The sequence below is a fragment of the Gopherus flavomarginatus genome, chromosome 8, assembly GCF_025201925.1.
Source record: "Gopherus flavomarginatus isolate rGopFla2 chromosome 8, rGopFla2.mat.asm, whole genome shotgun sequence".
Taxonomy (NCBI): domain Eukaryota; kingdom Metazoa; phylum Chordata; order Testudines; family Testudinidae; genus Gopherus; species Gopherus flavomarginatus.
This window is the reverse complement of record NC_066624.1, coordinates 113,032,449-113,057,250: the sequence shown is the minus strand read 5'-3', so window position 1 is coordinate 113,057,250 and position 24,802 is coordinate 113,032,449. Positions and strand designations below refer to the sequence as shown.

Sequence of the window (24,802 nt, the reverse complement as noted above, 5' to 3'; positions counted from 1 at the left end):
TCTCAGGGCCACTGCAGGCAGGAAAGGAAAATAAACAGGCACAGGAGCTCTGGGAAGCTCTTCCTTTAGAAAGAAAGTTGGAGGGTCAAATCTTCTAGTCCCTAATCAACTAAAACTTCTATTGCCATCAGTGTCTATAAACATCACAGTGTGGTCAGCAGGGTCGGCGCAACCCAGTAGGTGACCTAGGCGGTTGCCTAGGGCGCTAACATTTGGGGGGTGGTGACCACAGCGGCTGGACTTTCTGCCACCTCTGTCGGGGACGGAATTTCAGGGGCGGGACCTTCCGCTGCCTCTGTCGGGGGCGGCATTTCAGGGGCGGGACCTTCCGCTGCCTAGGGTGGCAAAAAAGCTGGCGGCGCTCCTGGTGGTCAGTAACTACACACTTCATACTTAAATATCTGAGACATCTTATCCAGATGCACTGGCTCAGGGACTGGATTTTCTGATGTATTCTGAACAGTGCTGAGCACACAGATGGTGTCCCTGGGATCAGGAGCTTCTTCTTGAAGAGTATCTGACTGGAGCAGGTAGGGGAACCCAGGCCAGGTGCCCAGAACCTGGGTAGAAGTGAGGGGCCCACCAGCGCTGGAACTGGGGCCTTGACCTGTGCTCCTCCTCTTCCCCAAGGTCCTGCCTTTGGCCAAAACACTGGAGCCAGGTCATGGTAAGAGCTGCCCAGGGAGGAGCCCCAGACCCTCTACTGGCCCTGGGTGGGGGTCCAGGGACCTGAGAGCAGCCCCCCCAGCACATGTCCTGGCCCTCCAGGGCACACCACCCAGGGCAGGTGAAGGGTCTAAGGCTCCCCACAGCGACCTAGGCTCCCTGGGCAGCTCTTACCACAGCCCAGCTCCAGCTTCTGGCCAGGCCAGGGTGCAGGATCTGAGGGGGAGGAGGAGGAGCAGGGCCCAGTGGCAAAGGGGGGCTAAGGCCCACCTCAGCACCCCCGCCCCCAGAAGAGACTGGCACCGCTAGCAGGGGCTATGCTTTGTGACAGGGGAGCTGATCACCCCACCACAAAGTGCAGCACCTGCTGCCACCACTTGGCACCTGCGCGAGGCTACTACGCCTGGTCCTGCTGGATCCAGCGCCGTGACCCAGGCCCACCTGCTCTACCGGTTCCAGCACAGGGCCCTTGTTTGGAACAGCCAGAACAACCCTCCTCAGTCTCGTACAACTTCCTACCTTTATAGTCTTCCCGCCCTGCTTCTCCCGCCTTGGTGGGCTGGTTTGCCTGGCAGCACCTCCCCAGTCTGCTGGAGGGATTCTCTCTCTGGCAGCTGCCCTAGCCCCACCCTCCTGCTTGCAGCCCTTTTATCCTCATCACTTCTGTGGGGCTGCCAATCAGCTCTGGCTGAGCAGGTAGGCAGGTGCTTTGTTAACCCTTTGCCTGCTGAACCAGCATGGGGCATATCGACCCCATGACAACCACACTTCATAGAATCGTAGATGATTAGGGTTGGAAGGGCCCTCAGCAGGTCACTAGTCCAACCCCCTGCTCAAAGCAGGACCAACCCCAATACCAACCTCACCGTTGACTTCCAGGATTGGACACTCTCTCCTGGGAAGCAGGGACTCTGAAAAAGATGATGGTGGTGGTGGATAATCAGCTGAACATGAGCTTCCTGTGTGACACTGTGGCCAAAATAGCTAATGCGATGCTGGGATGCATCAATAGGTATCGTGAATAGGAGTAAAGAGGTTTTTTTTCTCTATAGTTGGCGCTGGTGCGACCAGTCTGGAATCCTGCTAGACAGAGATCAAGGAAGAGGGGTCAGAAAGCAACCACAAGCATGATTAAAGACTAAAAACCATGCCTTATAGCCGGGCTTGTCTCCACGTACATTGTATAGCAGTGTAACTTGCTGGCTCAGGGGGGTGAAAAATCACCCCCCACCCCGAGTGCAGCAAGTTTGAGCACTTTAAAGCGCTTGTGTGCACAGACTCCGAGCACTCCGGCACTCCCCTCGTGGAGGTGGATTACCAGGAGCGCTAGGAGAGCTCTCTCCAGCGCTCGCATGTGACGACACTCACCCTTCAAAGCGCTCCCACAACAGTGCTTTGAAGTTTCTAGTGTAGACGTAACCATAGAGACAGACTCAAAGAGCTCAGTCTATTCAGCTTAACAAAGAGAAGGTTAAGGAGTGACTTGGTTACAGTCTGTAAGTACCTTCATGGGGGAACAAATATTTCATAATCGGCTCTTCAGTCTAGCAGAGAGGTTTGATATGATCCAATGCCTAGAAGGTGAAGATAAGACAAATTCAGCCTGGAAATAATGTATACATTTTTAACAGAGTAGTCAACCATTGGTACAATTTACCAAGCATTGCAGTGGACTCTTATCACTGACAATCTGGCTGTTTTTCTACAAGACATACTCTAGGAATTATTTGGGGGAAGTTCTGTGGCCCGTGCTCTGCAGTAGGTCAGACCAGATGAACACAATGGTCTCTTCTGGTCTTGGAGTCTATTGATCTGAGCCTCAAACAACCTAGAACAGTTAAGCTAAGTCCACAAACAGAGCAGCCACCGTGGGCACACATTAGCCATGTTTATTCATCCACAGCTACCCCTTATTGTTCTCAGTGGATTCTGGGAAAGTCTGCAGACATCCTGTGCTGCCTCAGTTGCTGCAGCGCACACGCACACACAGAGCTCAGAAATCCATTTCCCATCATGGATACCTGCCTGATGGGCACTTCAGATTGCCACAGCCTTTGGTAAACTGCTGCTGGACACAGCAGAAGGTGAGCGGGAGAAGAGCACAGTCAATAGAACATTCTCTGGTGGCACATGAGAAGGGCTCAGGTGCACAAAGGTGTGTGTGTGTATATCAGGGCCGGCTCCAGGCCCCAGGGCGCCAAGCACGTGCTTGGGGCGGCATGCCGCGGGGGGCGCTCTGCTGGTTGCCGGGAGGGCGGCAGGCGGCTCCGGTGAACCTCCCACAGGCGTCTCTGTGGAGGGTCCGCTGGTCCCACAGCTCTGGTTGAGCATCCGCAGGCACGCCTGCTGGAGGTCCACCGGAGCCACAGGACCAGCGGACCCTCCGCAGGGATGCCTGCGGGAGGTCTACCAGAGCCACTGGACCAGCAGACCCTCCGCAGGGATGCCTGCGGGAGGTCCACCAGAGCCGCGGGACCGGTGAGCGGCAGAGCGCCCCCCGGGCGTGCCGCCGTGCTCGGGGCGGCGAAATGGCTAGAGCCAGCACTGGTGTCTACATGTAGCTGGAAAGCACCGCAGGGCAGGCCAGCTGTACATATTGGTGTGAGATTATGTGGCTAGCTGAGCTGACAGTGACCGGCTGAGAAACCTGCAGATGGCTAAGGCTATTTTAGACCTTCTATGCAGGGGGCTCGATCCAGCAGTGAAGAAACAGAGCCATCCTTATGGGAGACACTACTACACTGTTGTCCCCTAATTTGATCACAAACATAGTTCTAGAGTCCAAGTTAGACTAGGTAATCGCTGTGTTCAGCAGTGCAGTCAGAGTCTTGACATAGCTGCAATGAAGGGCCTTACAGGGCCATCCCGGGGATAGCAAAAACTTTCTAATTAAGAAGTTCCTCCTAAATCTATTGTATGGCAAGCTGACTGGCTAGGCATCAAGGCACTCCACAGTCCTTCACATTGTCATTAGCCCTAAGATCATCCCATTTGAAACCTTTCCTTTGAGTGGCTGATAACTCCGTTGTGAGTTACAGACTTGTAGAACTGGAAGGGGCCTTAACAGGTCATCTAGTCCAGTGCCCTGCACTGAGACAGGAGTATCATCTAGACCTCCCTGACAGGTTTTTGTATAACCCGTTCTTAAAACCCCCAACTGGCAGATTCCACAGCTCCCCTAGGTAATTTATTCCAGTGCTTAGCAACCCTGAAGTTCAACCTAAATCACTCTTGCTGCACTTTAAGCCCATTGCTTCCTGTCCTATCCTCAGTGGTTTAGGAGAACAATTTATCATCCACCTTCTCTTTATAACAACCTTTTATGTACTTGAAGACTGTTATGGCCTGTCACGGAGTCACCAGGCCAATGCTCTGGAACTACTTCCTACAAAGCCAGTCAGGACACTGGGGGAGCCTCCTCTCTCTGAGCAGACTGTCTCCAGGGCAAGAAGCTCACACAGCTTTGGCCCTCCTGGGTCTGACCTCGGAGCATTCAGCATCCTCTGCCCCACTGTCCACTTCTTGCACCCAGGGGGGGCTCCTGGTGAAACCAGAGGACCCTGCACCCCGACTCCACAGTCAGACGTGACTCTCAGCCAGCCGGTAAAACAGACAGGAACATAGCGTAGGACACAACTTGTTAGCACAGAAATCAGTGACTTTCAGCCAAGTCCATCTTGGAGGGAGGGGAGCCCAGAGCCAGCGCTCTGGTCTTCCCCCTGAGCCCCAAGCCAGCTGAGATTGACTTGCTTCCAGCTGCCTGGCCCCTGCCCTGCCCATTGCTCCTCCTCCAGCCTTTGGGTCGCTTCCAGGGTCAAGAGCCACCTGGTCGCATCCCCTTCCTGGGTCTCAGGTTACGAAGGGGCAGCCATAGCATCCATGCAGGCAGCTAGACCAGCCTTCTCAAAAGTCACACACCCTTATTCCCACCACCTAGATATTGGTGCAATACACAGGGAAACTGAGGCACACACAGCATTCATGCAAAACAACAGGGCTCACGAAGACTCACATACAACGTAACAAGGGAAAATCCCCACTTCATCATATCGCCCCCCTCAGTTTTTCTCATCTCCAGACTGAACAAACCCAATCTTTTTAATCTTTCCTCATGAGTCATGTTTTCTAGATCTTTAATCATTTTTGTTACTCTTCTCTGGACTCTCTCCAATTTGTTCACATCTTTTCCTAAGTGTAGCACCCAGAGCTAGATACAATACTCCAGCTGAGGCCTTACCAGTTTTACGTTGAGCGGAAGAATTACTTCTGGTGTCTTACTTACAACACTCCTGCTAATACAGCCCAGAGGGATGTTTGCTATTTTTGCAACAGCGTTACACGGTTGACTCATATTTAGTGTGTGACCCACTGTAATCCCAGATCCTATTCTGCACTACTCCTGTGCTATATCACTTCTGGGCTAAAACGTGGCAGGAGCTCAGCCCAGAGGTGACATTTTCTTCTCCACAAATCAGAAAAAAACATGTGCTTGGCTGGTTTTGAATTATAGCAATGCAAGAAAAAAGTGTCAGGAATTTCCCTTAGTCAATTAACTTACAAAACTAAGAAACAAATACTGCTAGAGGTGGCTTGTGAGTGTGGCGTCACTCGCCTGTTTCAGGTTAGAGCTATTTACTTATAAATTATCTTTTATTAAGCTTGTATAATGGCTCTTGTCCATCAAACTAGAGGCTTTGATGAATCATCAGCCAACATCATTGGCAACCTCTTCCCCAAAAGAAATGGAATATTTTATTCTAAATCAAAATAAAGATGGGCCCAACCCAACCCCCCCTACCCTTGAACCCTGGGAAAGTTCAGACTAGGAGCTGGAACCAAATTTAACAATCTCTGGTTTATCTTTGGACTTGAACCAGAACCTCCTCTTCAGACTTTTTCAGCCTTTAGGAAAGCATCACTTTGGATCTGAATCTGGATCCCAGCTGCATAGTTTGGGCCCCACTCTAAACAGAAATGAAAGAGAAGACGTTGGTGTCCTATGTCTATCTTCCCCCTTCTCACTTTCCTATATAACTCCTTAACATCCAAGTTCAGGAATGTCAGACACCTCAAAGCGCAAACAACTGGATCTGATCCCCTGCCAGTGCTCATTTCCACAAGGTAAAGTACGCACCTTGGCCGGACAGACTATCAATGTTACAGCAGTTTGAGGGCATCACAGAACTTGAGGGCAACACAGAAGAAGATAAAGCATGGAGCTGAATTCTTTTCCTGGCTCTAATATACATAAACATGTTTGTAAAGTGATAATGATGCTTACCCACGTTTGTAAAGTGTTTTAAGATCTACAGTGTCAGGAGTTTTATTTGTGGGCAGATGTTCTGGGACAACAATGGTCTGGAAATGTGCTTTGTACATAGGTGTGGCCAGAGGATTATCTGTGTCATGGTATTTGGTTCAACAGCTTCTTGAGCAGATGAACTGCAGTGTTTTCCCCAGCCCTATCATTCTCTGACTATCTCTCCTCTAATGTACATCTCTGTGGGTCATGGATGATGAGCAGTGCCTGCGTTTTGCCATTTGGCGCATCAATTTGCTGCATACTTTAGAGTGCCCGTGTCCCAAAGCTACCAAAAACAGACTGACTAACTCACAGTGCCACAGGACGCACCCCAAATGGCACATCCACCTTGACATTCTGCGAGAAGAAACCACGGTCTCCCAAAACACATTACACTGGGTGGAGTCACTTCTGCTTGCCTCCAGTGTGTTATCATTTTAGGCTTGAGGAAACATGTGCATAGTGCCTCATATGACCTGGCACTGGAGCTCGGCATGTTCAAAAGCAGGGAGGAGCCGCTGCTAAATGACAATGGATTACTATAATTGGCTGTCAATACAGGAACATGCCAGGGCATTTACTATTTCCTTTAGTATTTATTTTAACCATAGACTTCCTGGCTGCTCAGATGGGCGTAAGAACACAAGGGCGTAATTCTGCCTCATCATTTCTCGCCCTAGTATTTAAATCCTGTCTCTCCTGGAAAGGATCATTCCAGTTTTTCCATGTTCAGAAGTTAATTGGAAGAGGTTGAAGAGGAGGCCAAGTTAGTGATTCTGCTGCCAGGGATTTACTTCTCCCTGGGAGTTCTCTTGGCAGCTTGACAAAATGGGGGGAACCCGGATCACTGCCAGATGGAGCAGCAGGACAGATACAGCAGCACTGAGGTTCAAGTGCTCAGGATGATTATTAATTATTATGAGTTAAGATAATGGCTTGTTGACAAGACTCAGAGGCCCAACATTAGAACCATAATGGAAGGTGGTAAGTGCCCATCATTCCCCTGCTGCCCTGCCCTACCCTACACTTGGAAAGGGCAGAGGTCATGAGGCTAGGCTCCTGACTCCAGCCTAAAGCTCAATATTGTTCCATCCAGGCCAACGTTTTCAGACAGAATTTTACACCTGCACCCAATTCTCCTGACTGTTTATCATCAGCCCAGGGGCACTCCAGAACTCCAGGTTTGCCCAAAACCTTCATGAAACTGACAAAGCTTTCTACAAATATGGCCTAAGGCTATAATGGAACCAGGTGAGTTTTTTGCGGCTGGGAGTTTCACAGCACAATGCCAGTTACCACCTTTTAACCCTGAGGGTATTCACAGAGTTCTGGATGAAAGGATAATGTGTTCTCAACATTCCTTTAAATAAAATGCTTCTCATTACCTTTTCTTTTTCTCTCCTCAACAGGAGATATTTGGCTACAAAACCCAGGGCTGCCGGAAAGCCATGTGCATTGCTGGGTACATTTTGTCCTGCGGGGTTCTCTGGCTTGTATTTTACTGGAAACCAGCGTGGGATGTGTGGGCAAACTGCATCCCCTGCAGCTTGCAAGAAGCAGACGTCACATTGCTCAGAACAACAGTAGGTGCCCACATTCCTTTGTAAATTACTTGCTAGCACATAGCTAATAGCAAGTAGAGGGAATCCATGTAACCTGGATCTCTTACACTGCCGATGCTTAATAAAATAATAAAAATAGCAACAACATACAGTTGGCAACTTTCATTTCAAAGTGCTTTACAATATACATACCATGCATGTGGCGCAGAGGGCATCGGCCAAGTGGATAGCATGCTTCACAATATTGTGGGGAGAGGCCCCATGGATCCTGTGATTCCATGACTGTGGCATTTGCTAGGGAATCTACCCTTTGCCCACCCAGTGCCACAGAACTGTGCTCCAGAATCTAAACTGTCTTTTATCTGAGTCTTCTCTTTGGATGGTGTCCAAGACATCTACTCCTCCCCAGCTCAGCCTCCATATGGGTCTGTCCCTCCTCACTGTTTGTGATGGAGTTTGAGTGGAGTTGTGGCTGCCCAAAACCTCTCTCAGATCTCAAGAGTGCTGAGCTGACGGAACTGGAGACTGAAATCCCCTGGTTCCCCACAGCACAGGTGCAGCTGCGGCTTCGTATTGCTGCCTGCCAATGTGCCGCAACTCTGACACAAAGGGACCATCTCTAGGGGTGAAGGGGGAGCTCATGCTCCATGTCCAGTCAGTCCTTGCTCCCTCTGCTGAGAGGGCCATCCAGGCTGTTAGAATGGAGGTTTTATTATGCGGATTCTTGTCCCCATTATCCCCAACTTTGTGTCACGCATGCCACCAATAACCAACAAGAAACAACTCAAAACTTCACTCAGAATTAAAATTGAGCCTGCATATTCTTTTGAGGTTTGAAAACCTGGACTTACTCTATTTCAAAAGTTCCCAAACAAGGAGCAGTCAGATGTGTGACTGGCCACTTGCTCGTGTGATTGCTTGATTTGCCACGTACAGTCACGGGGTTTGTTTGCACATAGGAAGCGACCACAAGGGCATGCAGTTGCATACACCCATTTTTGAAAATCAAGGAGGTCATCTATTGACTGTTTCTCCATGAAACACACTTTGCTCCATAAAAGCCTCTGAGACTGTCCTAATCAAAAAAGCATTTTCGTCTAATCTTGCCTTTTAATCCCGAGCTCCTCTTGCATTTGTAATTACCCATTCTCATGTGTCATTTTAAATGGATGTGCCATGCCAAGTACTTTCCAAACAAATGAGATTCTAAATGAGCCTTTATGTAATTAGACAAAGATTGAAAAATAGCTAATGTTCTTGTTATCAGAGTCTCTGTCAAAGTGTGCTTTGGGCAGCAGACAATTTAAAAGCGCCTTCCTGGGTTCTTCGCATCAAAACGGCACTTTTGTGTTGTAGTGTTTATCTGATTAGATTACTTCATTGGATGGGAAGGGGGATTTCTCTTCTTCAGTTTATCCAATCAGCATTCATAATTTATCATCAGCTTCACCGTGACAGGTTTACAGCTCATCGTCACTGAGGCTGTTAGCTGACACATTGGCTATTAAAGAATGTTTCCATCCTGGACACACTGTGAGCCCTTCTCTTCCTTTTTGCCTCCTATCTCAACCGCAGGGCTGGCTTATTAGCTTTGTCAACAGAGATGAAAGGTCCATAATGTTTTATTCTTTTTGTTCTTGTTTTCTAATTTTAATGAAGAAACTGACTTTCCATTAATGTTATTCATCCAGTTACATGTAGCAGGGAGGACAGATTTCTATGCAGATAAGCAGTGATGAGCTCCCAAAATCTTAACAACCGGTTCCCTATAAAAAGTTCTGATTTAAAGGGGGGGCGGGGGAGACATACTCGTGGGGCCAGGGGCCCCTGCAGGGCCTGGGGAAAACTGCCCCCCCCCCGCAACCCTGGAGCTTGCAGCCCCCCCCCTTACCTTGCCTGCAGCTCAAAGCAGCAAGACGACTCAGGAGCTCAGCTGAGCTGCACAGCTGGTGCCGGCGGCTGGCCGTGCTGCAGCTGGGGGGAAACGGAGGAGGGGCCGGGGGAACCTCAGCCTCCCCAGCTGGGAATTCTGCGAGCAACAGGATGGTCTGGCCCACAGACTGGAGTTCTTTGCCCACCCCCTGGCCCTTTAACAACCGGTTCTCCACGGAGGTCTAATTTTAGCAAGTGGTTCTTGGGAACTGGTGGGAACTGGCTCCAGCTCACCACTGCAGATAACACAGTTTGTGTTCCCATGTGATTTGAATGCCAGAGTTGTTGATATTGTGTAACACTGCAGATACTTTGAACTCTGATATTTGCTCACCTTCCGTTACTTTAGGTTACTAATATTGTCTAGATCATTTATTATCTATGAGGTTGCTGGAGGATGTCACCGTTACTCCTCTATCTTTGCTTATAGGAATGGTACTCAGCCTTCTCCATCCCTTCCCCATCCTTCTTCAAGCCTCCCTCCCACCTAGCTGAGAACCACCTTCCATTTAGCACTATGGGAAGGGCAGGGCGATCACAATCCTCAGGTCAAGAATCCCTGGCCGACAGCATGATGTGTTTTATGTTGCCCAGTGCCTGTCATTCCACTTCAGCCCTGCAACAGAGCTGCACAGTGAGTGGTCAGAATGGCCACAAAGGAAGGTCTCTGCACCCCCTGTGCACAAAACAGGGGCCTCCACAACTCATCCAAATTACCCACTGTGGTGCCCAAGGGTGAACCCAGGGCAAGGAGGTGAGATCCACACTTTCATGGTCCAGCAGCACAAGAAGTCCATAGGGGCAGTGGCTGCTCTTCTACAACCTGGGATTTCTAGGGGTATGGTTACACTTGACATTTCAAAGCGCTGCCGCGGCAGTGCTGTGGGAGCGCTGCCGCGGCAGCGCTTTGAAATGTGAGTGTGGTCGGAGCGCCAGCTCTCACAGCGCTGCACGTAAACCACATCCCTTACGGCTGTAATTGCAGCGCTGGGAGTCGCGCTCCCAGCGCTGCGGCACTGATTACACTGAGGCTTTACAGTGCTGTATCTTGCAGCACTCAGGGGGGTGTTTTTCACACCCCTGAGCGCGAAAGTTGCAGCGCTGTAAAGCGCCAGTGTAGCCATGGCCTAGGATACATTCCTTCTCGTCCACCTCCCTTTGACCCATGACTCCTCCACCCCCTGCTCAGGATACTCAGATAGGGAACAGGAGCACAGCACGGCTATACCTTATTTCTGGAGGGGAGGGGCTGTTTTGCTTAGAAAGCCCCTGAAGAGCACAGGCACAGGAAGGTGACTCCATTCCCTGGGAATGGCTAGAACATCTGTGCCAGTGCGTGATTGACACGGCATTGTCTATCACCTCTGAAATGTCAATCAAATATACATGTCAGAAAGCATTCTGCTCACCAGAATCAAATGCTCAGAGATGCGTGTGAAAAACAAATGCAAGTCCTATACATTCTAAACCCTTCTTTCACCTTTGTTCTTGTTATTAAAGCCATAGACGAAGAGTGAAATCCCACCTTTCATGCTGAATGTTTCATTTCCGGGCCAGATCTTTGGCTGGTGTAAATTAGCATAGTTTCACTGAGGACAATGGAGCTATACAGATTTACAGCAGCTGAGGAGCAGGCCCATTACCGGTCCCTGTTATCATTCTCCAAGAGACTGTAATAAACATGCTTTCAGGACCTCACCTATGTGCAGGATTTCTTTGTGCAAATTCATGATGGCTTCTGGTTTCTGCTTCTCTAGGATGAATTTCAGATTTATTCCTGGAAGAAGGTGACGCGGATCTCTGTGTCTGCACTGAACAAGTTTAGATCAGATTATCCAATCACTGCTGATGAAAACTCCATCATAAACAAAGCCATAATGAAACCAGATTTAAAAGTAAGTGACTTTAAAACATAGTTGATATAACAGGAGTTAACATGGTCTTATCATGACTCCACATGCAAAGACTTGCATGTTGGCCACCTGAGATGTGCCCCAGAATCCTTTGCACTAACCAGAGACTGCTCTGGGGACATGCAAAACAAACAAACAAACAAACAGATAAATAAAAAGATGTGTGTTGGAGGTGACAGGTTGAAACCTGTTTGTGAGACATGCCTGAATTTAACATGGAATTAAGAACCCCACAGCTGCATGAGTGCTGTGGTCAACAGGTAGAGCCAGCTGGGTGAAGATCAGGGTACTCTACTGGCCTTCTCTGGGAAAAGACCCGTCAGCCAGGCCCTCTCCCTCACTCTCTGAGGGAAAGGCCATTCCTGCCTTGTCATTCCTTCTGAGGGGGGCGCTGCATCAGTATTACAAAGGAGAGGGGGAGGAAGGAGGGAAGAGATGGGGTGGAGAACCCTCCAAGAAGCATCTTGCTGTAGGCCACAAGGCTGGGAGCCCATGCGGATGTTATTTGCATCTTCAGGAACTACATTCTCGACTTGTTAGCAGTTAGTTTGATGTCTCCAATAAGGTTTCTAGCCAGTTTTACAACCTTAACTGGGTTTGAACAAAGCTTTTTTTCTCCTGGAAATATATAAACATTCATATGTAAATGTAGTGCCAGTTACTTCAATCCACAGGCACAGAGTGAAAGTGGAGAGTGACTTGTAACATTCTTCAGGGGATGGAATTAATCATGTTTTAAACCCCCCATAGTCCTCAAATAACAACAGCGCCTTTCAGCAAATCTTTCATATCCGTCAAAACAATGAAGTAGACAAGTTTTCAAAGCGGCCAAGAGCAAATAGCATAATCCTCTAATCCCAGGGCACAGGCCCCTTCCTAAAAGCCAGTACAAAATCCCTGTGCCTTCTAAACTATTTATTGCAATGGAGAGTTATTGTAATGTTACAGGTTGATCGTGCAAGAAACTGAGACCTTTTCTGTCCCATTCAAGTGTGCAAGGTCTCATGGGACTGGGCCTTAAGAGGGTAAATCAGAGAACACATGAGCAGAGTTTTCCCTCCACACTTCTCATTAAAGCAAATGGCTTTGAATGTGACTTGGTATTCTATGGCAAGCCAGTGCAATGAGGACATAGGTCTGATGCTCACGGAGCTGAGGAGACAGGATACTGCACTCTGTAGCAGTCAGAATTTCCAGATGGCTGATGGCTTCATAGGTAGGTACCAGAGCTGGCCCTACCATGAGGTGAACTGAGGTGGTCACCTCGGGTGCCAGATTGTGGGGGGCGTCACTAGGACCCAGAGTGTAGAAATTTGTGTCCGCTGCTGGTGCATATGTATTCTCTCTGCTCTAGATGCACAGAGATGGTGGAGTGCTGTGCTGGAGGAAGGAGGGAACAAGAAACATAATAGGCAGGCAGGAGAAAAGGTGAGCGGGAATAACAGAAAGCAGCAGGAGCTGCAGGGAGAAAGAGGAGGAGGAGCCTGTAACAGTTGCCAGTGGAGAACGCAGCTTCTCCAACCTGAAGTTAATAAATACACATCTACGCTCCACAATGACACAGGAGAGGCTGGTCGGCCTTGCAACCACCTCAACAGAGCACAAGCTGGCCCAGACTGTGGCCCTTCAGGAAGCAGTTCTAATCTTTGCAACCGAGAAGGCACGAAAGCAGCAGTTTGGTTATTCAACAGATAAAAATGCCAGTGTTTACTATGCAGACAAGACAGTTACATTTGCTGTTCAGGCGTTTGAAAGTTAAATGTTACTTAAAATTTTTGAACACGGCATTTAAAGTTGTTAGTTCTCCTTTATTGGGGTAGGTAGCAGAGCAGTACCGTGAGAGGAGCAGAGCAGGAAGAATTGAGACCTTTCAAAGTTTTGGCCCAAGCGAGGGGGCACTGGGGCATCATTTGAGCTCCCCGCCTCAGGTGCCAAAATGTTGTGGGCCAGTCCTGGTAGGTCCATTGCATTGCCATAGTCCAGCCAGGAAGGGAGAAGAGTGTGTGTCTCTGAAGCTGGGTTATTGTCTACCAGGAGGGACAGAATAGTCTAGCCAGCCATAAGCGGCAGCCTGGTGGTGCCCGTGAGAGTGCTCAGTGTCAGTGAGAACTTCAGAAGTGCTCCTGAATTCCGGGCTAACCTGAACAATTGTCGGTGTGTATCTTCAACCAAAGGAGACTGCGATGTAGCTGCAAACACCTTCAAGTGCTTTCCTTGCCCTCCCCACCAGTATGATCAGTCTTGCTTGAGTTCAGCTTCCCTCTAGTTATAGAACTATGAGTAGAAGTGACAGCATTTTGGTTCCATTCCTTGCAAATGTTTCTGTCGTTCTTTGGTTTGGCAGGTAAGATGCATCCAAGTGCAGAAAATCCGGTATATTTGGAACAACCCTGAACAACAGTTCCAGAAAGTTGGGTGAGTTAACCTGCTGGGTACAAAATTCTCTAAGGAAATGGAGCCTCTTTTGGAACGACATCATCAGGAAAACTTTTCCTCTGTCTTCTAGGTCCCTAGAAGACAGTCACACTTGTTCAGCTATACACGCCAAATTTGGTTCTGGTTTGCGATGTGAGGAACAGGAGATCAGGTAACACTGCAACATGTCCTGAGTAGTTAGTACTATGGATTTAAGTAGATGTTTAGGACCAGATTTTCACGAGCTAGGTGCTGTCCTCTTTTGTAAACACTGGCCTTAAAGGGGCAATTGTCTGAATGTGACTGATAATTTGCACAGTGCAATTGTATTTACACTACTACTGGTGAGTAATTTTGCTTGTACTATTTGTGCACACAGTTGTATGTGCATGCAGGACTGTAAATGAAAATGATTTTACATGAAAAATTATATACAGGCAACTAGAGACTGGTCTCAGTTCCCTACTGAAACTTTTGGAAATGTGTCTCTGAATGTTTATCACTGTTACGTGTTTCCATTCAAAAAGTTACCATAGCCTTCCAGTCTGAATTAGTTTGCTGTTTCTCTTACTCCAAAATAAGAACAAAAGTAAAGTCTCCATTAAAACAGCACAGATTAGCTTCTAGTGGAGCTCCCTTAGCAGAGCTCAATGTAAATAAATTATTGTTAGAAATTAATGAGTTCTAACTATTGAGTTTATTTGTGTAAATTAATGCATTTCTGGAAAATAGGGTCCAGGCCCTGACTGGAGTCTTTAACTGTTTCTACAGTACAAATGCAAAATAAATAAATACATTTTTGCATTCATTTGTTTGTATATTGCAAATAATCCAACTCATAAACTGAGTTCTCATTCAGTCTTACATTCAGAATGCTTTACATAGCACATGGAAAACATCACATCTTGTTTCTTTCTCTTTGGAGCCAAGGTGTTTGCAACCTTGTGTGGTTATGTTTTACAATGGGATCAGTACTAACTCTCGCCGAGGTGGGAGCTGCAGCTGCAGCTGCTTCAGTTGCATTGTCAGGGTGCACAGTTAAATGAGTGAGACAGCCAGCTTTTCCTTTAATTGCACTCCATCCTTACCCCCTGCAGGAGGCTAATATGTGGGCCAAATGCCATTGATATTCAGGTTGTCCCTATTTGGAAACTACTCATCAAAGAGGTAAACTGCATTTCCATTGCTTTTATTCTGGGGGATATTTGGACATGAAGATCAGACATATGGCACATGGGCATTTGGCTCACCCTCCACTAAGCATGCTCCCTCTTCTCCAAATTCCATCTCAAAACCCTTCCAGGGGATCTCCTCACCATTCCTCCCTCCACCCACTTCCAGGCCTGACCCCTGCTTTGTGTTTGCGTCCTGGGCCAGCACTACAGACTCTTCATCTTGCGAAGGGCTGTGCACATCTAGGATGCTCCACAAGGAATGTATCATTAACCACAGAAGTAATCTTTTAACTGACGAAAGGTTTAGTTATCTGGTAAAATAAATCCAGCTGGACCAGCTGGCTAGGCTGGTTCCTACTTCCAGCACAACACGGCCTCTGTGACTCCACCCTCGTTCTGCAGTCTGAATCTTCTCTGCTCCAGTTCTCCTAGAGAAACGGGCTTGAGCTGAGACCTTCACATCCAAACTTACTTCCCCATTGATCAAGGGTGTTTGGATCCAGCTAACAGAGATGGGCCCAGGCTGCATAGGTTGAAGGCAGTGCTATCAAAGCTAGCAGGGAGATTGGCTCTGGGACCTGATTTAGGCCCATAGCTAACTGGATTGAGCCAGCTGAATATAACCAAGCAGGATAAATATGGCTTCTTAACTCCTCGCTACTGTGGGGTTGCCAACTCTCTAATCGCACAAAACTGAACACCCTAGCCCCAACCGTTTCCCGAGGCCCCGCCTCCTTCCCCACCCCTTCCCCGAAGCCCCACCCCACTCTAAATACATTTCTCTTCCCTCCGTGGCTCGCTTCCCCAACCCTCATTCACTTTCACTGGGTCGGGGCAGGGGGTTGGGATGTGGGGGGGAGAGGAGGGGAGGGGTTCAGCTGGGGGTGCAGGCTCTGGGGTGAGGCTAGGGATGAGGGCTTTGGGGTGAAAGAGAGGGCTCCAGGCTTGGGGGTGGAGCCAAGGGATTCGGAGTGCAGGAGGGGGCTGTGGGTTGAGGCAGGGTATTGGGGTGCAGGAAGGGGTACGGGCTCTGGGGTGGGGAGGACGGGTTCAGGGTGTGGTAGGGGGCTCTGGGCTGGGGCAGGGGGTTGGGGATATGGGGTGATGAGGGCTCTGGCTGGGGGTGAGGGCTCTGGAGTGGGGTCGGGGGTGAGGGGATGGGGTGTAGGAGGGGGCTCTGGGTTTGGGGAGGCTCAAGACTGGGGCCGGGAGTTGGGGCACAGGCTTACCTCGGGCTGCTCCCTGTCAGCGGGGCAAAGGCAGGCTCCCTGCGTGTTCTGGCATTTCGCTGCACCCCAGAAGCAGCCAGCAGGTCCAGCTCCTAGGCAGGGAGCCATGAAGCTCCACACACTGCTGTCGCCTGCAGGCCCCTCCCAGCTCCCACTGGCCACGGTTCCCAGCCAGTGGGAGTGTGGAGCCAGTGCTTTGGGCAGGTGCAGCGCATGGCGCCCCATGGCCCCCCTGCCTAGGAGCTGGACCTGCTGACCCAGCACCGCCGACCGGACTTTTAACGGCCCTTTTCGACTGGGCATTCCAGTTGGAAACTGGACACCTGGCAATCCTACGCTACGGTTCTGTCTCCAAACAGGTCTTAAATCCATTTTACATGTTCCAACTCTTCAGTGTGTGTCTGTGGTTCGCTGAAGATTATAAGGAGTATGCCATTGCTATCATAATCATGTCCCTCCTTTCGATCGCCTTAACCGTGTATGATCTCAGAAAGGTGAGAGCCCCTGCCCTGCGAAGAGAGGAAGGGGTTACTGCTGCTGCCAGCCAGCCAGGTCAGAGAACACTGCATGTTACACACAGCCTGGTACAGAACAAACAGCTAGTTCTTCACATTGCAGGCAGGCCAGCACTGGTCAGTTTCAGTCACTATTCAGTAATAAAACTAGATTGAATCAGTACTGTTGTTCTGGCCCCAGTGACTGAAGGTGCCTGGAACCACAGCTCCAAGATTCAATACTGAAGTACATAACTGAGAGCTTCTGACCCAGGGCCACCCTGAGGATTCAGGGAGCCTGGGGCAAAGCAATTTCAGGGGCCCCTTCCATAAAAAGAAGTTGCAATACTATAGAATACTATATTCTCGTGGGGGGCCCTGCAGGGCCTGGGGTCTGGAGCAAATTGCCCCACTTGCCCCCACCGCACCCCTGGGTGGCCCTATTCTGACCATGTCTGCACTGCAGGTGTATCCACCCACCCCCAGCAAAGGTCCTGAAGTCTTGCCCCAGCAGGCAGCGGGCTCATTGCAAAACCTGGAATCAGTTCTCTGGGGTTGGGCTCTTTGATTGTCCCCAGATCCTGCTCAGGGACTGGACTCTGCAGGAGAGGAAGGTACACAGGAGAGAAGGTCACCTTTTTACAGTGTACAATAGATTACTGGCATTTGGTCCATAAATGTGATTTTCCTTTTGCTTAAACAAGTGCTGAATTATGGAGTAAATTCTCCTCCTTATCCCTAAGTGTGGTGTGGACGAAGCCCCCTAGCATAAGCTAAGGGGACAATGATATCGTAATGGTTAGACATTGCCAAGGGTCTGTAGATTACTTTAATTTGGGAAGCTTCTGGCTCTGTGCTCTCAGATATGAACAAAGCAGTACAAGAAAAAGCTGTAGAATCTGAGACGTTTACGTTGTCGAAGTGATTATACCAGAAAGGCTGTCTCTCAGTGGGAGCTGCTTGATATATATGGGTGTAAGTAGGCTGGGATAAGGCTCCTTTGGAGATCCCAGCCTTTATAAATTATCTATAAACATTTCTGTATCTTGGAACTATTAGTTAGTGCCCTGACAAGACTAGTCATCTCTGTAACAATCTACCCGCATCCTCCCTTCCACATTCCAGCTTGTGGTTTGCTACACCCATTTGTTACACCTTGTCTAAAATTAGATGTTACTGTTCGCACACTGCAGATGCTATCTTCCTATAAATTTGTACAGCTCCTAGCATAGTCCATCCTGTCTGAGGCTCTGATAGACACAGCAATGCAAACAAACAACAGTAAGAGTTAGTTACTGAATTACATCATGCCTTTTTTTGTACAGCCGTTAACACTGAACACTTCATTCTGTCTCTCCCCTCCCCCTCCCCCGATTTGCAGCAATCTATGAAACTGCACAGGCTGGTGGAGTCTCATAACAGTGTCAGGGTCACTGTGTGCAGGAAAGACGAAGGTGCGTCGTGTTCCGTTTTTCTGTTTCTTTTATTTTCAGTTCCAATGTTACAGCAGCTCGTGTCAGCATTGAGAGTAAGTAGGGCAACAACTGACCTCTTAAAATTCCTTCTGGGCCTGTTTTCCCTTTCGTCTCACTCCAGGCTATTGGCTCACCTCCCTAAGAACGCTGCCGTGTGTTCTCCTGTACCAGTCTCCTACCTACAGTATCAAGAGTGGGGTTTAAATGGCCATGCCTTGCCTTGGTAAAGTGAATCCATCGCATGGGGGAGCTGAGTTGTCTTTGCCAGCGCAACTGTGTACCTCAGTGGTACCCATCTAACCTCTGCAGCTGAACGTTCCCATTAGTGTGGGCTCATTCTCATTAGAAACAGGGCCAAATGAGGAAGATTGGATTCAGGTTGCTCAGCAGCAGGGGGTTTGGGTCCAAAGTTCTTGTTTGGACCCACTGAGGAGATAAGGCTCAGCCGCTGTGTTTGGATCCAGATCCAAACTTTCACCAGTTGTGTGGGGGGTGGGGGTGGGAGTTTGCTTCCAGGATCCTTGTTCAGACTCTTCGGTGACAGATCTGGAGTTCTGTAAGAATTATCAATCTTGCATGGTGCTCTGCTTATTGGGATGTTTAGGATACATTCGTTTAGGTCAGGGGTTCTAAACCTTTTTTGAAATCATGCCCCTACTTAGTTTTGTTTTCTTTCCTTGAACCTCCCCTTCCGTTAGCAAGCAAGATATTCATCCTGCCCTTGTGAAAACCCTTTCTAGGGGCTCACGTCTTCTGGGAGGTCCAAACACTAACCCCCAGGAGCGAGCAGTGCTGCCACCCCATGCACCAGGTTGCAGCGCTACTCACTCAAATTTAGCCCAGCTCGCTGTGCTCCCCTCGAAAGTCAGATGCACTCCCACAGTTGAGAACCCAGGGTCTAGGTTACTGGGGTCTGTCAGGAAAAAAAGCAGGAAAGGAAAGAATTGCTCAAGATACCCACTTCTCCACAGACATTTGAGGTTAAGAGACAATGCCAGGACAGGCAAAGGTGCAGGAACACCCAAGCAGGATCCAAAGGGCGTTCCCCCAAGAGACGGGTATTTGTTTGGGGGAACCAGACTAAGACACAGGCATCCGCTGGGGTGTCTGAAGAAGTTAGGCCTGCCTCAGTTGCCATCAGGGAGGGTAACTCAGATAGGCAAGACATTCATGTACCCTGATCGTTATTTTACAATCCCTTTTCTCTAAAAACTTTGTTCCACCTGTACGTCCACAGTACACTGGTTTCAGCAGACTGGCCACTGTGCACCATTGCTTACGGATTCCCAAACCACAGGTGCCAAGCGCAGTCAGACCCTTGGGACACATGCAGCTAACACCCATGGTGCTGTAGCCCCAGGCTCAGTCTAAGAGTGAGAGAACAGCAGAATTCCACCCTGGGATGAATAAAGGCTCCAGGCCGGACACCCAAGAGGGTGCACTCAGAGAGAGACCAGGAAGGGGCTCGGAGGCACAGACAGACTGGCTACTGTGCCCATCTGTACTTACAAAACATTACAAAGCAAGGAGCACTTGGCCTGCTCGGGGGCGTGCTTGGAACTATTTTCTGCTTATGTGAGACATCAGCGCTGAAGGTTTGCATCTCACATTGTCTGCAGGCTTCCAGAAGATAGAGTCATGCCATCTGGTGCCAGGAGACATGCTGGCTTTGACAGGGGGCAAAGCCCTTATGCCATGCGATGCCATCCTGATCAGCGGTGGGTGCACTGTAAATGAAGGCATGCTGACAGGTAAGGATGGTGTCTGGCCCATCTTAAAGTCACAAGACATCACAAAGTTGTGGCTTTGCAATTGTTGCACAAGACACATTTTTTTGGAGCGAGCAAGTCTTTGAAGAGAAAACTGTCAGGGCACAATCTTGTACTTTGCAGTGATGGTTGAGGAGAAAAGCACTAAGACCCACAGGGCAGGGCAAGGAACTCACAGGATTTACCTGAGGACAGGAGATCAGAGAGTTTGAGCTGCCTGACCACTCCTGCGCTGACGGAACCTACTGACATTCCCCACTGCAAGCCCATGTCAGGTTAGGATGCAAAGCAGCTGGTATACTCAGCAGCCCACTGGGTGCGTTCTGCTTGGACATCGCTAAGATATTTGTTAGCAGACAGGCCTGTGACTAAAAGTTTCCCCTTGTCTTGGGTAATGAAATATTTAAACTGCCCTAGGGAATAACTTAGTGACTCCAGTGTCAGGTTCCAAACAGCCAGATACCTGGGAGCCAACAGGCTGGATGCTGGTAGCATCAACTCAGGTCTTCATTTAGGGTGAGCAGCTATTGAAAGCCTGTTCTTGAAATCCTTACTCACGTGAGGAGTATCCTTGACCTTAGTGAGCAAGGACAAAGCACGTCTTAGATTTACCTTTGTGAGTCAGGACTCAGGCATTGTCCCGCTGACTTGAGCATGGACTGTTCACATGGGCCCTTATTCATTTGCATGTGCAGCCCCATGCACACCCAAGAGGGACACATCCATGCAGCAATGATGCTCCAGTGGTCAAGGCACTTGTAAGGGACTTGGGAGAGCGAGGTTCCTTTCCCTGCTCTGCCATGGACTCATTTGTGTGACCTTGGGCAAGTCACCTATTCTCTCTGTGCCCATCTGTCCAACAGGCCAACAGCCCCACCCTGCCACACAGGGGTGTGAGCGGATAAACACATGGAAGATTGTGAGACACTCAGACGCTGCAGTGATGAGGGCCAGAGATAGAAATAATAATAATTTTCCAAACTTGTTTGTCTCCATTTGGGCTAGCTGCCGCTTACCACAACACATGCCACAAATGGTTACTGTGCAGGCTTCAAAGGGATGCACCCAGGTTTCGGAATGCGCTGCACTTTCCTTACTGCAATCTGATCTCCTCTAGGGGAAAGCATTCCAGTGACAAAGACCCACTTGCCCCAGGCTGATGACTCCAGGCCCTGGAGAACATGCTGTGCAGAGGATTACAAAAGACATGTCCTTTTCTGTGGAACAGAGGTCATCCAGACCAAGGCAGACGGCAATGGGCCGGCGAGAGCTGTTGTGCTGAGGACTGGTCAGTCAATTCACGCTCCACGGTGCTTTCCTCTAAAGTTGGACCAGGCGAAGAGCACGTCTACGATGCAAAAAGAAACCCGCAGAGCCTGGCCCAGCTGCCTGTGGCTCACAGCGCTCAAGCTGTGAGGCTAAACAGAGCCGTTTAGACTTTCGGGTGCAGGCTGCAGCCCAGGCTCTGACACCTGGCGAGGTGGGAGGGTCTCAGAGCACAAGGTCTAGCCCGACCCCTCACATCTCCATGGCTATTGTTAGCCCCCTAGCGTGAGCGCTGCAAGCCCAAGTCAGGTGACCAGGGCTCAGACTCAGGGCTGCCCAGAGGATTCAGGGCAGGGCTGGGTCTCCGGCAGCACTTCTGCGGCGGGTCCTTCGGTTGCTCCGAGTCTTCCACTGCACTGAAGGATCCACTGCCGAAGACCCGGAGCGAGTGAAGGACCCACCACTGAGGTGCCGCCGTAAACCCGGAGCGGCTCACAGGGCCCCTGCGGAGCCCGGGGCCTGGGGCAAATTACCCCACTTGCCCCCTTCCTCTGGGCGGCCTTCCTCAGACTCTTTGCCATGGGGTGGCGGGAGATGGGTGGGTTTTCAGGGTAGTTGTGCCCTACGAGTCCAATCCTCTGTCATACCAGTCACACCGATGTTAATGGATTTACTACAAATTTACTCCAGCCTGGCTGAGAGCAGCGTTTGGCCAAGATCTCTGTCTGCACCAAACGGCTCTTTCTTGTTTGTATTGCTCAGCATAACCCTTTTAAAAAAATACGACAGCATGCTACAGCATTAGCCCTAAAGCCTACAGTGCCCAGGAACACTGTGTGGGACCATTGCTCTACAATAACGCAGCCCTAAATGCTAGAACCGAGTCCCATATTCAGCTCCTCTCCAGGACCTGGCTAGCTGCAGGATTGACACCCTCCTGGTCAGACCCCATGGCAGCTGTGCTCCAGCTAACAGTCCCCACCTGGTTCAGATGTCTGGTTAAAGGGTGCTTTTGGCAAGGGGTTTCCAACAGTCCAATAGAGCCCAGGTTTGCTGAGCACCACCCTGGAAGGCCATGCTCTTGTCCTGTGCCTGAGTGAGGACGGCTGAGTGAGGATGGCTATTCTATTGTTGGTGATTTATTTTGTGATCAGGGAAGAGCTCTCTTGGGTGGAGCATCACATTCTGGATGTGTTTCCAAGTGTTTGCACATGCATCTAGCTTTTTAAACAACAGTGGTTATGCCAGGCCGCAAGAGTTGGTCTGAACCTGAGGGTCTGAGTTCAGCGCAAAGGAGACACATCAGAGTGTAAAGGAATGAACAACACCCGAGGGTGCTCAGCCTGCTTTGCCACTTCCTCACTGGGGGAGGGTAGGCAAGAGACTGCACTGCTCTGATCCTGCTGTAGCCTTAGGTGAGTTTAGGGTGCAAATTGCACAAGTCACTAAGAGGTTCTCTACTCAGGTGGCTACATGAGAACTTTCACTGAGTTGCGATTGGTCGAGCACAGAAATAAAAACATAAAGATGGTACTTAAAATCCAAATAAATCCAAGCATAACTATACAAAACCAGATCTGTATAACAAACCACCCCCTGGATCATGGATGCTTACAGCCTTAGGCAGGCTCCACATAAAGCAATCCCCCAGTGTTGACATTCCAGTTTCCATAAAGTTGTAAGCAACAGCTAAGATAAAAGAAAAAGTGGAGATCATTACAGGGCGCTTGTTGTAGTCAGGCTTCGGCCATTTGGTCATCCTTGGTGTCCTAACTAGAGGCTGGCTTGACAACCTCTCATACACTGTTCCATTCCACTCACATGCATCTGGACCATGTGTGATCAAGTCACGGCCCTCTATTCATATCGGTATTCTGGGAGCCCTATTTAAGGGTTCCAGTTGTTCATATGTGGTATTCCGGTTGCCCATAATTACATTTCCGACAGTTAAACCAATCATTTGCATCCATTCCTTTCCAAATAGTTTTGGTACATCATTAAGGTTAGCTTTTACTGCAGAAAACCCCTAAGATGCTACCATCTGCTCATTTGTGGGTTTACTCTATTTATCACAAGATGCATATTGCTAACTTCTAGGTCTCACTCTAAGCCTGTAACACTTAATGCTTAAAACCTCTAGCCAAGGCTATTTTTCATACATGCATTTTAGTTTTTCTGCTTGCTGTTACAGCTTCAAAAACGTCCATTATTATGTTATCTAAAACCATAGACCCTCCAAGATCAGGTCACTGCTAATGCTAGATCAGTTCTTAGAGAGACAAGGTGGTTTAGGTCAGATCTTTTATTGGACTAACTTCTGGTGATGAGAGAGAATGGCAGATGTGGAGGATTTGAGAAAGAGGAGCAGGTCCACCTCTCCATGTCTTTCCCTTTCTCCGAAAAGAGAGGACAGCAGACCAACCATGCCACCCATCCACCCACTGAAGAAGTTGAAGCATAAGAGGAGCTAGAGAGGCACTTGCTTCACCACAGAAGATGGCTAAGGGCAGCAGCAGAGTAGGCCTTTTGGAGGATGGAGGGATCTCAGAAAATGCCTTTCGATTTGATGCAATTCACCTGGGTACTTGTTTTAGCCGAATTTCAGACAGATTCTGGGTTCAGGTGAATCTGAAACTTAAGGTAAAAATCTGCTTTCCCAAGACCCCGTAGTAAGGTTCCCTGAAACTCATCCTCCCACAAACCAACGGGTTTCAGAGAGCCTTCATGAGTGGATGGCACACCTCAGCCACAGATGGGAGACTCAAAACATCCTCACAATGCTCTTAATCTCTTCTGTATTGTAAAACCAGCACCTGCCACTGAGAATCTTCTAGCTCAAGTAATCACTTTGAAGGATCCCCAAGGCTTGCTGTACAATGTTGTTAGACCTTTATTTGAAGGCAAGTCTACAAGGCAATCAACTTTTCATGATCACTGAGTGCCCAAACACACAATTACTTACTATTGTGTTTAGTCCTCCCGAAGTCACCCTATGGGTCTGCTCATGGTAGTAAGTACCTGTCACAGAGTCCCCGGGCAATGCTCTGGAACTGCTCCCCATCAAGCCAGTCAGGACTTTGGGGAGCCTCCTCTCCCTTGGAGAAAACTTGTTCAGGGCAAGAAACTCACATGGCTTCACCTCCTGGGTCTCTCCTTGGAGCATTCAGCATCCTCTGCCCCTCCGGGCGCTTCCCACAGCGAGCCCACCCCAGCGGGGTCCTGGGGAAGCCACAGGGTCCTGCACCCCCACTTTGCAGTTAGATGTTGACTCTCAGTCAGTCAGTAACACAGAGGTTTATTCGATGACAGGAACAGGGTCTAAAACAGAGCTTGTAGGTACAGTGAACCAGACCCCTCGGCCGGGTCCATTCTGGAGGGCAGTGAGCCAGACCCCCACCTCTGCACTTCACTCCTCGTCCCCAGCCAGCTCTAGACCAACAAACCCCTCCAGCCCCTCCTCTCTGCTCAGCTCCTTTCCCGGGCCAGGAGGTCACCTGATCCCTTAGTCTCCAACACCTTCAGCTGGCACCTTTGCAGAGGAGGGGCCCAGGCCATCAGTTTCTAGGAGACAGAGTGCCAGGCATTTAGGTGCACTGGCCCTTGC

The 24,802-nt window shown here is 49.3% G+C and overlaps 1 protein-coding gene across 6 annotated transcripts in view; it reads left to right on the top strand.

The window, feature by feature from the left end:
• LOC127056279 (probable cation-transporting ATPase 13A4) overlaps positions 1 to 24,802 on the top strand; it is a 76,088-nt gene that overhangs the window by 8,991 nt on the left and 42,295 nt on the right. For 5 of the 6 annotated variants that reach the window (XR_007775769.1, XR_007775770.1, XR_007775771.1 and 2 more), the window contains exons 2-10: positions 7,378 to 7,551; positions 11,220 to 11,357; positions 13,720 to 13,790; positions 13,882 to 13,962; positions 14,888 to 14,957; positions 16,554 to 16,688; positions 18,070 to 18,142; positions 19,783 to 19,914; positions 21,050 to 21,220. Coding sequence is in view for 3 of the 6 variants with exons in the window: in XM_050963865.1 (XP_050819822.1) it covers positions 7,378 to 7,551; positions 11,220 to 11,357; positions 13,720 to 13,790; positions 13,882 to 13,962; positions 14,888 to 14,957; positions 16,554 to 16,688; positions 18,070 to 18,142; positions 19,783 to 19,914; positions 21,050 to 21,220 (1,045 nt within the window). In the remaining 3 variants the exon portion in view is untranslated. Of the gene's footprint in view, positions 1 to 6,892; positions 6,953 to 7,377; positions 7,552 to 11,219; positions 11,358 to 13,719; positions 13,791 to 13,881; positions 13,963 to 14,887; positions 14,958 to 16,553; positions 16,689 to 18,069; positions 18,143 to 19,782; positions 19,915 to 21,049; positions 21,221 to 24,802 lie in introns of those variants that run through there. The other variant, XM_050963866.1, reaches the window with a different exon arrangement.